Source organism: Eleginops maclovinus, chromosome 22, assembly GCF_036324505.1.
Source record: "Eleginops maclovinus isolate JMC-PN-2008 ecotype Puerto Natales chromosome 22, JC_Emac_rtc_rv5, whole genome shotgun sequence".
Classification (NCBI taxonomy): Eukaryota; Metazoa; Chordata; class Actinopteri; order Perciformes; family Eleginopidae; genus Eleginops; species Eleginops maclovinus.
This window is the reverse complement of record NC_086370.1, coordinates 13,900,924-13,917,299: the sequence shown is the minus strand read 5'-3', so window position 1 is coordinate 13,917,299 and position 16,376 is coordinate 13,900,924. Positions and strand designations below refer to the sequence as shown.

The 16,376-nt window shown below is 43.4% G+C and overlaps 1 protein-coding gene across 4 annotated transcripts in view; it reads right to left on the bottom strand.

The window, feature by feature from the left end:
• The window catches only part of slit1a (slit homolog 1a (Drosophila)), an 84,124-nt gene that overhangs the window by 17,506 nt on the left and 50,242 nt on the right, over positions 1–16,376 (bottom strand). For all 4 annotated transcript variants that reach the window (XM_063875093.1, XM_063875094.1, XM_063875095.1 and 1 more), the window contains exons 9-16: positions 13,648–13,795; positions 8,728–8,799; positions 6,248–6,319; positions 6,075–6,146; positions 5,697–5,840; positions 4,157–4,320; positions 3,134–3,157; positions 413–557 (exon numbers count right to left, since the gene is read on the bottom strand). In XM_063875093.1, coding sequence (XP_063731163.1) covers positions 413–557; positions 3,134–3,157; positions 4,157–4,320; positions 5,697–5,840; positions 6,075–6,146; positions 6,248–6,319; positions 8,728–8,799; positions 13,648–13,795 — 841 coding nt within the window. The remainder of the gene's footprint in view (positions 1–412; positions 558–3,133; positions 3,158–4,156; positions 4,321–5,696; positions 5,841–6,074; positions 6,147–6,247; positions 6,320–8,727; positions 8,800–13,647; positions 13,796–16,376) is intronic.

Sequence of the window (16,376 nt, the reverse complement as noted above, 5' to 3'; positions counted from 1 at the left end):
TTTCGTAATTTTAGTTTGTATCACATAATAACTGACCCAGCAAAGAATCTGCTCTGGAATAATGTTTATGTACTTAATTAAAATTAAAAAAAAGGTTTTATCTCCATAACCTGAGGATTACCACCAAATATGTTACATTAAACATTATTTTAGAGAGTCTCTGATCAGCAACTATAACATTTTACTCCAAAACCAAGCATTTTAAATTAATATCTGATGTCTTTCCATATCTCCAGTCATAGCCAAAGTGGAAGTACATGTATGGAGTCCTAAAAGGGATTGAAGCACAGTGTAACAACATCCTCTTCAACATCGTGCTGTTAAAGACCTTGCACATAAAGCCTGGTCAGAGCAGGAATTACATGTTACTTATCATGACTTTGTTAAAAGTGGCCTTTTCCTGATTGCTTACAGTTCAGAGGTGGATGAAGGGATGTGCTCGGGGATCTTGGTGAGTTTGAGGTTGGAGCAGTCCACTACGTTCGACTCACAGCGGCACTTGGGAGGACAGACTGGATCGCTGTTACAGGCATTATTCAGACGGGTGTCCTCTGTACCTGAACAGGAACAAATTCACACAGATTGATATAAGTCTCTTTCCTATACCAAGAAACTTGCCTCACTGATGCAGTAGTCAGGAATGGGCTGAATGTCAGTAGTTTGTCCTGTTGTGACCTGAAAGGCATCTTCCCGAGCAAATCTTTAACCTTAGGCACGCAGTGGAACATCCTGCCTTTCTGCTACTATTCATAGGACAGAGATGGAAGGGTGGGGGCGAGGGTGAGTTATTTTAGAGAGGTGATAGAGTGGGAGCAGTGGGGTGAAAAGAACACTGGCAGGGGAGATTGAGATAGGGATGCCAAAGAGGATTTAGGCTGCCAGCTTTAGTGAAGCAGAGCACCCAAGAGAGAGCACAGGAAGCGTGTGTAGACAGGTGAAGTCAAAGGAGCGGAGAGGTAGCAAAAAGAAAAGAAGGGCATGAGGGACAGAAATGCATCCAGGAAAGAAAAAGGAAGAGGGATGTAAACATGCAGATGAGAGAGAAATGAAAGGTGAGTGGCAAAGGTGCAGAAAGACGTCTGTCCTGAGAGCAAGGGCATGAGGCAGCATGGGGAATGTGGGTTTTCCTGCACCTCTTCTGTCTATGAATAGACGTTACGTGCCAAAAAGCGTGCTGCCAGTTACATCATGGCTGCTCAATAATGGAGAAGCACTGGGAGCCACTTAGAACAGTGTGTGTGTGTGTCTGAGTTTGTGTATTGTGTCTCTGTGTCTGTGTATATATGTGCGTGTAGACTTAATGTGTGTGCATATGTCCCATTTAGAGGGAACAGCCCAGTGATTTCTGTTAGGATACCCTAACATCCTGTTCCCTTTTTGCATGGTCACACCGATGCCCCTCAGGTTTGGTAATGACGTCAGCACCTTTGGACCCCAAGCAGGAAAACCTCAAACAACCAGGACAAATCCTACATTTAATGCACCAAAATGATCTTCACATAAATGGAGTGACATTTGAAACCATAACCTAACCTCAAAGCCTCATTTTTGATCCTATTAGAATATGTTTGGACAGAAAAAGAGTGAATTTGCATTCACAGAAATGCCTTCCAGTGGCTGCCAATGCAAAGACTTCTCGTAATTTGAGTCACTTCTCAGAGTGGCTCAGTGGAGGGTGCGGATAGTCCCACTAATGCAGGTCATTAACAGACTTTCCCTCGCCAGGCCATACAACAGGAAAAGGCATTTCCTGCTACAGAGGAAGCAATGAAAGTACAGCTCAGCGCTTTGATCTTGAGGATGTAAAGGAGCCGGGGGACATTCGTGACGAGCCTGAGTCATCGTCATCATCACAAGTGGGTGGTGGTGACACTTTTACTGTCAGCAGATTTAAACGAAACGGGAGAAAAATGCACGAGGAGACGAATTAGGTTTTTCCCTCTCTGAGGCACAAAATGACTCATCGCTGGAGTTGTAGAAGTTTTCACAATTCCCTGCAGCTTGGTTCCTCATTATCAATGTATTATGGATTCCTGTGCTGCCGGTGATTGTGTGTGTGTTGAGTGCACGTGTCTGTGTGTTTGTGTGTGTATTGTGCAGTCTTTTATTATTATAATTCAGGGGGGGTAAAATTCTCATTAATCACATTTGACTTTGATCTTCCTTGTGCTTACATTGTACTCCCATTTGTTCTCTTAGCCAGTGTAGAGCTTTATCTCAGCTCATCGCACAAAGACACATTAATTTACTAACACGCAGACAAGCAGCCCTAGACACTGAATCACTCAAGCAACTGCACCTCATAGGCACGCACACACACAAGCAATGAGTTCGACACACATCACTGCTCCTCCTAGTTATTTTCTTGGAAGTGCTCTTGTTAAGAGGTCCGGAAACATCCGCTGATAGGAATCTCGGTCCTCTGGTGGGCTTTATTTTCTTTAGCGCTTACAGATAGAAAGGACACACTCTCCTTCCCCTCTCTGTCCTCCTCCCTCCACCCCCCCTGTTTCTGCCCCTCTTGGTGAGTGACTGTCTGTGCTCATGCCAAAGCAAAGAGCCACTTCCTTTTGACTCTATCTGCTGAGACTGTTAGGAAAACAGAGCTGAGGAGAAACAGACGCTCTCACACATATATCCATTAAGATCAACACATGGGTCCGGTCAGTCAAACGCCCAATTAGCTGCTCTTATATGTGTAATTACCTACCAGCATGCACATTTTGAATAATTTCAACCTTTAATGCCCAAAGTAAATTCTGTGATGTTAATTTCCTCTGTTCATCCCACCATCATCCAAATGAAAGGATCATTTTTAGTCTCTTTGGTTTGCTCTTCAACATCATGGCATCTTGCTATTGTTTCCTTCCCCATGTGACTAAGTATTACCTATGTTGCCAGGTTTCCAGCTCTCAGCAATAAACTTGGTAAATAAAATGTTATCATTATGGAAAGGAATTGGGCCAAAACTACAAAAAGTTGTAATAAACTGAAAATATCTTTTAAGCTGCGGGAGAATGGTATTTAAATGAGCAGTACGTAATGGAAAGAGTGATGCCTCTACATGGCTGCGGTGGGATAATTAAAGAAAAGAGGAAGACAATGATAGGTGTGAACATTTACAAGCACTCACCTGGGATGAAGTACTGCTCTTTGGCTGTGATGGAGAAAAGAAAGAGGGACGGATGTCAGTGAGACCAGTCTGGCTTGCATAGCTGTGGTGTTGCTATGCTTCAGAACAGTCATATATAAAGCTTATATATGACGACACAAGGTATATGGCATTTACACAGAGGAGCCTAGGACTGTCTCTGTGCATGGCAATGTGGAGGAACTAGTAACGATGTTAAAAGGTGGTAAATATTTGGCTGTTGCTAAGGAAGAGTGACATGAAGGAAAGAAGGAGACAGTGAGAAAGAAAGATAGAAAAACGAAGGAAAAAGACAAAAAACAGAGAGAACAGAAGGAGAAAAACACATGGACTCCCTTCTTCAGCAGGTCTAGCCAAACAAATGAGGCTATAAAGAAGTGTGAAACCTCAGCAGCGCAGAGTGCCAGACAGCACAGCACAGTGCATAAACACAATAGTGGGCAGAGAAGGAGGGAGGGTGGATGGTGAGGCATGGATAGTGCAGTGCAGAGGGGGGATGAGGGGGAGTGAAGGAAACCTGAGTCTGGCAGGCAGAGAGTGGGGAGCAGTGGGGGGAGATAGAGGCTGAGATTGGCAGAGGGCAGAGGACTGGTGGGCACATAAAGAAACTCTAGCCCTTATACCAGCCTCGACTGGTGATCTCAGCTCACTGCGGTTTGAATATGAAATCAGACTGTGGTAATATGGAGGGGAAATAGAGACACTGTGAAAAATCTGTCTCTCCTTGGCCCAAGTTCATCTGGGGAGATATTGATTGAGTTGCACCGGCACAGCAAATGATAGGTCGAATAAAACCTTTTGCCAGGAATGATCACTCATTAAATGTGTTGTAAGACCAAAGCAGAGATAAAAGCCACTCCCAGTGGAGAGGAAGAGAGAAGGAAAGAGTACGAAGGTGAGAAACAAGTGGAATAAAAACAGCAGAGTCTGTCTGAGAGATACAAAGCCCGAGAGAGAAATGTGAGGGAGACATTTGGTCAGACTGACACAGAGCCACCGGCCTACCGGAGCAGCGGAACTTCTTGCTCTTGATCTGTCCAATACGCTTGTTAGCCAGTCGGCGAGGACTAGCACAGCGGGCACCGCTGGTCTCGATGGGGTTGGAGCGCAGGTAGTCTGCCAGCCACTTCAGATTACAGTCACAAATAAATGGATTCTGGGCCAGGTGACTGGAGAGGGGGAGTAAGGAGGGAGAGAATGAGTTTGACATATTTTTTTTAAATACATGGAAACTGTGACCCATGGGCCAACAGAAACACCATAAAGAAAATATCTATATTTAGTCATATCATAATAACATGATCTTACCATTAATACAATACTACAGCATTTCAGGAAATGGCTTTTTACACTAATTATCAAGAGTAAAAGAAAACGTTGAAACCACTCTAATTCTTGTGAGGAAAATATGAAACTACAGCCAGTAGCTGGTTAGCATAGAGACAGGGAAACAGCTAGCTTGGCTCTGTCCATCTGTAACTTAAAATGTAAATGTTTTGATTCATGATTCTGGGCAAACTCTACTCAAAAACAAAACAAAAAATGACAATGTTAAGAATTTCCATAGAATTCAACATATTATTCAATAATATAATACATAATAACTTTAGGCTGATTATTTAGTAAATTATTCATGCATTAATTTAATATAGTGAAATGGCCTTTATTTTGGAGGCAGTAGTTTGTTCTGCAAGAGATTTATATTGTGTTATACAGATGTTTCCAATTTCATGATCTATAAATGGGGTTGACTCGAGATTAGCTACAGCTCTCAGCGTAACACTCAAAATAATTCAACAAAAAGCACCAGAAAATAAAGAATCCAAGATGACCATAACTAATATTGTAATCAACATCCCTTCAACTTTTCTTTAGCTCACTTCAGTGTGCGCTGTAATCCGAATGATGTAGTCAATACAGGAGTTAAGAGATCGTGGGAAGGCTTTGCATGTATTTATACCCCGATTCGAAGGGGTATAAATACATGCAAAGGCAAAACAAGAAGCTTGTTTTTAGACTGGGACCCTTAAACCCAGGGCTGTGTGCTTGTGTGTGTACGTGTGCATGTGCATGTGCGTGTGTGTGGTGAACATAGGAGTAGCACTATCCATCATCATCTTCAACAGGTGTCTTGAATGTATTTGCATATATGGATGACAATCTCATGTGGAGTGTTTGAGACATGGTAGGCGCCATGGTGTGGGGTCTGTATTGATAACAGCATGTGGTTTGCCTTGTTTATCGTAAAAGAAGAAAAAAGGAGAACATTCATTTAGACCGAATTGGTGCTGTCTGGGTAACGGCGGTGGAAAGAGGGTGTGGTGTGCGCTGTTTTTGATCTCGATCTGGCCGCAGAAGCTGTGTGTGTTCGTGTGTTTGTGAAGATGATAGATTTACTCTCCTCTCTACCTCATGATTCCATTCCGGTGTTATTACACAGACCTGCAAGTAAACAACTCCTGTGTTGGCTCATGTTTTATGGTGACAGCTCAGTATGTGTCAGAGCGTGCGCAGCGGCATGTTTATGTGCTTGTGTTCGACTCACAGGGTCTGTATAGCTCGTAGTGAAGTGAAGGTGCCCTTGGCAACAGTTTGGATCTTATTGTCGTAGAGTGATAGCAGTGAGAGATTCTGCAGGTCCTGGAAGGCGTTGGCACGAACGCAGTGAATCTTATTGGCATTCAGCAACCTAAGAGCAAGGGGGAAGAAAAGGAGACAAAGAGAAAGCGAGGAAGAAGGAAGGAGGGAAGCAGCCTGTCAGAGTTTCTTTATGTATTCATTCATTATGCATTCCATCTAGAAGACTATGCACAGGTACAAAGTTTATTTGAAGGTTAGGACTTGTTTTACTGAGTGGGAGTAAAGGATGTGTGGTATTCAGTTTCAGTCTGCAGTATATCAGCAGTGTGTGTGTTCTGCTTACAGCAGTTGCAGGGCGTAGAGGCCGTCAAACACCCCCTTGGGCAGGTCGGTGATCTTATTTCCATACAGCACACTGGGAAATCACAACACACACTTGCATAAAACACGGGAAATGACAACAGGGTGAATATTTATGCAGAGATACATGCAAAAACTCGGCTCAGGGCCACTTACAGGGAGTTGAGGGAGCGCAGGCCCTGGAAGGCATCGGGAGCTATCTCTGAGATCTGGTTGTTGCTCAGGTCTCTGCGTTGAAGAAGAAGGTCAGAGATTTAGTCAAAGAAACGGAGTTCTTGTGAGAAAGTCCGTTTTCTGTGGGAGGTTTTACCCCAGTGTCACCTGGGTGTTCTTATAATACATCCATTGGTGTCACTGGCAGGCAACGAGGAAGTTAATGTAGTGTGAGCTGGTTGGAAATAAGTTCCAGCTCTCTTCCCATATTTGCTGGTGCGTCTATTCAAGAGATTTAATGAAATTGAGCGAGCTAGTGTTTTGGAGCCAATCAAAACATTTACTTATATTATTTGTGGCCTATCAACTGGCCCTGTTTTGTATCAAGGTGAGTGTGTGAGTAAAAATGGGGTGCAGGGCTAGAATCCAAAATGCAGTAGACTGCCTCTGAACATAGTTAATAGGATCCACAGGCCTCTCCCCACAGGATAACCACTAAGCCTGTGTGCATATGTGTTTGTGTGTGTGTGTGTGTGTGTGTGTGTGTGTGTGTGTGTGTGTGTGTGTGTGTGTGTGTGTGTGTGTGTGTGTGTGTGTGTGTGTGTGTGTGTGTGAGTAAATGCAACAGTAAATGAGGAACAGTGGGACAGAAAGAGAGAAAGACAGATGGAGAGGGAGAGTTAATGGACTATGTGGACTGAACTCCAGTCGACTGGATACCTTTGAAGGAAAATCATCATGTGGTGAAGGAGAGGGATATTTTCTCATTTAAGGGTAACAGTCAAATAAGTACCCATTTGTCTTTTTGCAAAGGACTGAGGTTTCCTGGAAACTAAAAAAGTGGCGAAGGAGCCAAATCTGCACCAGTGTGTGTCTGTAAACTCAGACACTGGTGTGTTTGTGTATGTGTCGGTGTGTGAAGGCTGCATCCCTGTCGTAAGGAGCGGTTCATGTGTAGGGCATCTAAACTGGGACAAGGTGAAAGAAAATCTGTGTGGTTGGTATTTACTGGGAGAGGAGGACACACAGGGTCAGGAGAGGGATGCTCACATACTTCCACAAATAAACAATACAAACACACAATATCCCTAACTATAACTTTAACTTATAGAATCATGACTTACAATAACATATTTTCTATAGATAATATGTGGGAGACATCTATTTATACTGTAAGACATACATTTGAACATCTGCAGAGCCTGAACCCATAGCGTGGACATACTGTATGTATCATGATCTATTGATGCTGTCTACACACAGTGTGTTATGGGGGTGTTGGACACCGGGAGAGGCCGGCCAGTGAGGGCACACTGCCAGCTGAATCAACAGAGGGACTGAGGGTCAACACAGACATGTGGCCATGCATTGTTGTTGCTAAATGCAGATTCACCATCAGAAACAGTAGCAGTTCATGTCTGCTTGAAGTTTTACTTAGCTTAAAGTGCCTTTATGATTTTGTTGAGCATAAACTTACAAAAAAAGCAAGCTGAAATTAAATGTAAGATCTGTTTTTGTGGGGTTTAGATAAGATTTGTATTTTGATGCATCATATTTTTCGGCACAAAATAAATATTAACTTTAACAGTTTGTTTATATGCATTTAAATCTGTTTAATAGCCATTGAACCTGGTTTTTACATGAAAATCTAAAAGTCTTTTTCATATTATTCAGTAAAAAGTAATTACCAGGTTGTGTAATCATGTTTCGAATTTACCTTAAAATGTATTGCGTTTAGCTGTTTCCTTTACTATGACATAGAAGCATGATTTGGTTGAGGCCACATGGTTTTCTACTCATTTTGTCAAAAAAGTAATGAAAAATGTAAATGTTGCACTGCAATGAGAAAGCAGTTTCTTGATGAGGTCAGCATATACCTCATTTGAACATCAAACTGTCCCTGGAGTTGGATTATAAAGCAGAGAAGGATCCCTAAAGAAGTGCAGAGAAACTCCCTGACCCTCAGTTTCCTCCTTTTCCCTGCTGCTGTGTCGGTCAGGCCTGGTGGTGTTGGAGCTGTGGGTTTGGCCGACTGGTGTGTGCTGGCTGGTTGACCGGACAGCTGGTGAAAAACCACTGAGCTACCAGCCCAATGCTGTTCGCTCCCAGAGAGAGCGAGGCCTCAGCACTCATTCCAGCACACTCTCCATCCCCTCATCATCGTCCCAGCCGCAGTTTACAGTGTGCCCACGCAGGCACAACACACACACAGACTGGACACAACACTGGCCAGGGGAATACCAGTGCGCAGCATGAAAGATGAGAACTGTTATTATGCTCATGTAGCATCTGAGTGCCTGCTTTCCATGCCACCCCAAGTCTGAGAACAAGAATATGTTCTTTCGGCGCAGACAAAATAAATACTTCATGCTCCTCAGGAGTGGAATGAGAAGACTGCCAATTGTCGCTTCTTTTTCCAGCCCTCAACTTCTTGTTCTTGTCTGTATTATTTAGCCCTGAGGTGAATGTACTGCTGTACTTACATCCTACGCAGCTTCTTGTAGGGAGAGAAGGCTCCAGGAGGAACAGATTTAATCCCATTCTGCTCCAGACGTCTGTAGAAAAGAGGAGAAAAAAGGAGAGAAAAGGAGAAAAGATACCATCAGTTAACCAACAATAGGGTTCTCCATGGCAACATAGTTGAGTAATCCTCCCATTACCTCTGACCTTTGGTTATTGGCTTGATTATATTAGCGGAGATCTATTTCCCAGCTGTAATAGGTCCAGGCATGTTGGAGTCATAACATCCTCAGAACCAATAAACAGTCTGAATACTAAAGTGCTGTGGAAAAGGACTGGAGGGGAAAAGGCTACGTCTCGATTTGTGTGTAGGTGTTAAAGGCCGTCAACTAAAAGTCATATTTCTTTTTAGTATAACATTTACAGTTTCCAGCACTTATGTTCTCATATGAGATCCTGAAATCAATAATGATCTCACTTCTTGCGAAATTTGTTTTTCTCCTCTGGGTGTCTGCAAAGTGTCTGCTGAAACCTTTGCAGTGTGGTGAAATATTACTTTTTTAGTTTACTCTTTCCTGTGAGCCTGAGGGCTGCTGAGGCAAAACGTTGACAAGAAAAATGTCTGACAAAATCCCACCATAAAAAAACTGTCAAAGAACAAAATGAACATAGAGACAAAACATACAATTGGTCATTTAGAACAGAACAGTCACAAACTCTAATCAGTGTCAGATGGTCCTGGGGAACCAGACATCACTCAACCCCATTAGTGTGGGCATGCACGTCTGTGTGTTTCAGGCCGGCTGCTACTTAGGACCCAGAGCTCAGTCCCAGAGCAATTCCCTGGTGTATCTGGCAGAGGGCTGTTTATCTGCAGGTCACTTCACAGCTTTTAAAACTATCCTTAACAAGGCTTAGCAGGGCCCAGAGGGAGCCAGCTGTGGGCCTGTCTGGTTGTCCGACCATGCTGCCTCCCAGCAGAGGAACTGGCGGCAGAACATGAGGCATGGGCCTGTGCGAGATGTGGTAGACCAGAGGACGACAGAATATAAAAGATCCTTAAAATGCTATTTGTTACCACAGGGAAATTGAGAAATATTAAAAAACTTTTTGGAAACTGAATGTTGTTGATAGTTTTAACCAACCCTCTCTTAAGTGTGTAATTTATTGGTTCATGACCATTTCCACATAATTAAATTATTCTAGAGACAGAGTTATTACATGCCTCTTGGCTGTCCTGCATTGATATGTTTATGTCTGTTTATGGGGGGTAAATGTTTTGCTAGACATTTGCCACAGCCGCTTAACAGTTTTGAGTTTCCACATTTTTCAATCAGGACTCTTTACCCTTCAAAGGAGTGGCCTACATTTATGGAGCGACATAGGAGCGTAATTGACATTCTTAGGATAACAGTGATTCCAGACCACAGATTCCTGCGGTGCTCATGCTCTCTCTGTCTGTTTTTGTCTGCCTGTTCCAGTGTGTCTGTGGATTTACAGCTAAGTGACAGCGCTGTGGTTCCTCTGCCCTCACCATGCGGCAGAGTGCTGGGCCAAGTGGCTTTAGCGCCTTCTCTCATCAACCAGTCTGTCTGCCCGGTTCAAACCAGTCTGGCACTCTTCATGCTGTCTGCATGTGTTTCAGCATCTACGAGCTGTGTGTGTGTGTGTGTGTGTGTGTGTGTGTGTGTGTGTGTGTGTGTGTGTGTGTGTGTGTGTGTGTGTGTGTGTGTGTGTGTGTGTGTGTGTGTGTGTGTGTGTGTGTGTGTGTGTGTGTGTGTGTGTGTGTGTGTGTGTGTGTCAGCATATAAGAAAAACCCTCCAAGCCAGACAAGGGCACACAATGCTGTCTGACAACTTTTTTTGCCTAAGCGTTGTGGCTGCTAGCAGATCGATATGTGCAAGCGACTTAATCCCTCCAATCAACAAAGGAGCTGCTTTGTCCAATCACCAGAGAAAGAAGAAACAATCTCTCAGAGTCGCCTTCGGATGGACAATCAATGATTTCCTATCCAATTTGTCAGGCAGGACATTTGTATGTGTGTGTGTGTCCGTGTGTATCTGTGAGCTGGTGTTTGTCAGCCCAATCAATGCTCCTCATCCTTTTCATTAGGGTCTGAGCATGGTTTTCATTAAGGGGAAACACATTACGCCTTTGGGTATTCACCCAATGCGTGCGTGAGTCAGATATGGATGGCAGGACCGCAGCAGCGGATGAAAGGCAAGGGGAGAGGAGGGGCTGCATTTTTATGGCAGAGTTCAGTCATTGCAGACTATGGTGCATAATAATCTGTTGTGGTAGTGTTTAGGCTAACTGGGCCTGGTCTCACAAGAGAGGAGTACAGAAACCAGCTCACATCCCCACAGCCATAAACACAACACTGGCATTCATTAGGGGAGAGCAGGGCATGGAGGTTGCAGTTCTCCGATTTGTACGTAATGAGAGCAGCATGTGTGTGTTTGTGTGTGTATGTGAGTTTCCTAGTGCCTCATTAACAAGGCATTAGGCTGGCCTTGATATCCAGCAGCCCGCCTTGCTGTAATTGAAACTGATTTTATAATGAACTTCAAGCACAGATCAAACCTGCTGCACCAAATTACTGAGCCTTTTTATTCCTTCACTGCTGATCTGCCTCCTCAAACCTGCCTGTGGTGCTTTGGCAAGCAGGGAAATACGGAGAGAAATGTGGAGGAGGAAAATAAATTAAGAGAGGAGGAGAAATAGTAAAGGAAAAAGTGATGTGGGAATATAACCTGTAAGGTAATGCGCTGATGGGCAGGACAGGAGGAATGTGCATGTTAGCAGCCAGTGATTCCCTGGTCTTGTAAACCATGAATCAGGACATAGTAGAGTTTATTAGCAGGACGTGGTTAGGCACCAATTAGATCAGAAGGGCAGGGAGACATTTAAATGTCTCTACTCATCTGCTGTGCAGAGAGAACCTACTGTCTATAAAAACTTTGCATGGTGGAGCTATCTTTCAGCCGTCTCCCTGTTCTCCCATTACTGCTGCTCCCCGGTTATTGGGATCATAGATCACATAAGTCTCCATGAGATACTCCAAGTGTGGAACATTACAACTGGAGGGCAGGCCAGAGAAGTTTACAAACCATAAAACATGGCAAAAACAGAGAGGCAAGGGTGAGGTTGAATTATTTACATCTCAAAAGTCAATACACAGTATGTGCAAAGACTTAAAATGGTCTGAAATACCTCAGTGTTTTTGGGTGGTCAAATAATCAGATAAGAAGTGTGCACCATACGTCCAAATTTGGAAATCCAGCACACCACTGCACTAGAAATGGGTCAGGGTTGTTGGGGAACATGGGATCTGTGACTCCCATATAACTGGGTATTTATAAACAGACCCCATGGGGAGGAGGAGACCTAGAAACTTGCTGTGTCCTCTGAACTACACACATGCTCCTTGGAAGATCATTCAATCTGACTGCTGCCTTTCCCTATACTCCCTTTTCCTCTACATGCATAAAACGTATAACTGCTATGCTATTTAAAGCAGAATTCTACCAGGCGCAATAAACCCCTGATAAAGGGAGTAAAAGCACTACCTTGAAAGTCTAGCCGTGCATTCTCGGGGAATTATGGTGCACTGATAGCATGTGGGGCGTAAACATATAATGCACAGACAGATGTTGAAAGACTGATAAACTGATGGAGGGATGTGAGCAAAGCGCACACATGTGGTTCACAGCCATCTGAGCCGATAAGAGCATGTAGCGGCAGTCTTAAGTCTGCGTGCGTCTCTCACACTGTCCGCCTAATTGATGGATGCTTCGCTGCCCGGTGATGCATAGTGAGAAAAGCAAGCTGGAACAACATATGTACATAAAACATGCATGTTTAAATCTTCTCAGCCATGTTAAACCCCCGGCATGAGCATACACAGACAGTGAGATATATATTTGGAAACACATATACATCTTTAATGCACACACTTGCGAACAAATGCCCAGCAGTGCCATGTTTCAAAGGATTTCCCAGCGCCTCAGTCATGTGGGTCTGCTGTTTAAGAATCTAAACTTCCTTAATATGACAGATCCAAAGTGCTGTCTAGTTCTGACCATCATCTGCCGCAAAAATATTATCAAAACTGAGCTTTACATGATTGAATATGTAAATGTTGATTGGTAAAAAAGGTCTTGATTGAACAGCAATTTTACCTCACATTATCCTATAGGGAACTGTAAATAGTCGTGTTAAGATGGTATAACATGATGCAAAATCTTGTGTCCTGTTTTACTTCGCTTTGATGAAACTCTAAGTGGTCTTTGCAAAGTTCAGACAAAAGAAAAAAAAAAGGTGCAAAGTATAAAAAAATAACTAAGATGTCAACTCTTTCCCCAATACCCACAGCTGATTCACAGTTTAACCTAAATTCACACCTTTACTAAAAAGTTGAAGAATTTTTGGCTTAGATGGTTAAACTTTGACACAGCTCATAATTTTCTCCTTCCTCTGTCTGCGTTCCCAAGGCATAGGTCTTTCGGCCTCGGGGTTGCTGTATCTCCCTTAAGGAGGGGCAGCTTGGGCGCATTGTTGATGCCAGTCTATGACCGAGCTTATCTGGAACATAAGAGGAATGTTGATTGTACATTCTGAACTAGCTAGAGATCTTCAGAATTGGTCGGGCAACCGGTGTGTCAACTCGTGGCTGCAGCAAATGTCTTGTCAATTCTCCGGCCTTTAACTCCATAATAAACCTTCAGTGTTTGCCATCAAAGTTCCAGCTCTCCCGTGTCTCTGAGTTTCGTCTCCATTGCTTCAGAAGTTTCCATCACAATTTTCACCATGACACATAAATGTGGAGCCCATGAGAACATTCCAATCAAATAGTTGAATGATTTAGTGTTTCTATCATTGGGACAAATATGACATCTGTTTGTAGGTTGATTTCATTAAAGAAAACAGGTATTGTGCTTACATCTCAGCCATGGTGTCGGGCAGGTTGGCTGGGATGGCGGTTAGACCTTTCCCTCTGCAGTCCACTATGTTGTTGCTGCAGGTACACATGGCGGGGCAAGAGCCTCCACCGATGCTGCACGGCTGAGGGCTGGAAGACTCCTGGTGACCTGCAAAGAAAATTAAAAGAGAGCAACTCCATGAGAAGTGAAACAGTGAGAAACAATTATGATGAGAAAAGAACAAGGGACTACAGGTATGTGATCACAGATGGATTTGGTTTGTTTCAATGAGAGCAGCATGACTCTGAGCAGGATTACAGGGCGAGATTGTTTTGCCGGAGGATTTGAGCGCCGACATGGAGCAGCTCCTGCACTCATGTGGAGCTCACACTGCTTTGTTGTTCATGTCATCAACCCTTTGTGCTTTATAAGCCGAATTGCAAATGAACACATTCCCAGGGATGTTTTGACATTGAGAAATAGAAATGAAACATCCTCCTCTTGACTTTGTTGTAAAGCCCAACATCCTTGAGAATCAATGGGCAAGAAACTGGGTTATCTATCAAAGGAGTGCCACGGTATATCGAGAGAAGAAGAAAGACATGAATAATAGAGCCGGAGCAGCGATTGAAGGCCTCCCAATAACATCCATTGATCGCTCGGTAAATTTTTCTCCTGAGTCTGCGTTCTCTGTGTGGAATTGATGCCATTCTGCACATTCAGCTTTACAACCCCCCACCTCTTCCCTTCCATTTGTTCTAAAACACTTCAACTTTTACATTTGCATACAGAGCACAGAACCCATCACGCTGTCTCTAGATACCTGTTCAAATAGCTGCGGCACTGTCAACGATATGGTGAAGAGTGAGAGCTTGCTCTGGCAGTATGGGGTGTTGGGTCTGTGAGTGTGTGTGTGTACCAGATGTGTGTATGCGAGCCTAACCCAGATAAAATGAATAAAACAGACTTTTAAATGGCCTCATTTACACAGCATTACTAATCCGAGTTTCAAACCATGAATATTTGATTACCTTCCTATCCATCGCTCAGCTTGGGTGGAAAATGTTGGCGAGAGAGAGTGGAGTGGGGATAGAGATTCAGGGAGAGGAAGTCGGAGTGAGTGATGGTGAAAGTCAGTGACAGAAAAAGCAACACGCCCAAAACTCCACTTCCTAAAACTGAAAGAAAGATGGCTGCCTGTTCCGTGAAATTATGGGCTCTCCCTGTTGGACCATAAACCATTAGGCTATGTTTCAGGTTAGGCTTCCTGTATCTGGCAAATCATATTCAATTACCTTAAGAGACAAGATTCTTTGACAGATTTGGCAATCAGGTAAACACAACAAATAGCATCAAGAGCGTGAATCAACACTCAAACAGTCGCTCAACCCATGTGATCTGAGGCCCTGTGATCTGGGATGGCAGAGCTTTGACAGATCTGGGATCAGTTGTAGGGCAGAGAAGAACTCCCTTCTGATCCAACATGGCATATTTGACAGGCCTGGGATCAGGGAAAGTGCAGAGCACAGCTGGAGCGGCCTTAACAATGACAGCTCTCTGACAGGTATACTTGAGGTGAAGCTGTTTGATGTACTCTTGTCCCCTGTTACTCCTGGAGCTGGTTTCCCCATTATCCCTTTCCCATCCGCTGTCTCTACCACTCTTCTCCTGTCCCATTTCCCTTATTTCATTTGCTCGCACCTTTCCATCACTTTCCTATCCTCCAGCTGCTCTTCTGTTCCCTCTCACCCTTCTTAGCATCTTCATTTTCAGCCTCTCTGCCAATGACCGTCACCACCACCTATTACCTCCTGTCCATTTGCTCCCAAGACTTTGAATCTAACCTAACTCCATGTCATTTCTTTCATCATTTCAAAATGTTATCACTGGCTTCTTTCCATTTGTCTCTTGCCTTGAATTCCTTTCAGAACAACATTTGGGTTCTCTCGTCTTTTCCCTGCACTCATTTCTTCCTTTTTTCCAGCCACAGGAGTTGTGTTTTATTCCACCCCTCAAGCAAGTCAATACTCATTGCTAATTTAAAACACAATATTTTTACTTCGTTTATTTTTCCCTGGGAGCATTCATTCAATGCAATAGTCATCATCATTTTTTATGTCTTATAACCTCAATTGTGGTCCAACTTTTACTCACCTCTCCTGTAAATAAGCAAGAGGGTTTCAGGCTTATGTTTTGCTCAATAAAATCACAGTGGAAGCCACTCAGAGAAAGAAGTCGCTGTAATTTGAATCAGGGGATTAAGTAAATGAGAGGAAAATTGACCTTTTAGAACCTAACAGAAAAGAGAGAGAGAAACACAAATGAGCTGCTGGTCATGCATCAGATCGCCTCTAAGAAAGAAATTGAAAAATAGGGGTAAAAGTGTTTGTAAGTTTTTAAATCCAATTTTGACACATTTTTTGGGTCTGCATTCCCCGGTTTTTAATGAGCCTGTCAATTTGAGGTATTTTAATAAGATGTTTGGATTGATGCGTCTGTCTGGAAAAATATATTATTCGTTGAAGCAGTAAATGTGTTACTTTGCTCATAACTGACAAAAATGTGAAATATTGCGACACTTTCAGAAAATACTGGGAGTGATAGTCAGTGAGTCACGCTGAAGAAAATACTCATATTTTGCAACAACAACTACTAACACAATGTACCCCATTTTCCTTCTACTGCCTCACAACAACATGCCTCTGTTTCCCTCTTCCTGTCTTCCAACAGAACGCCACCCCGCCCCAAA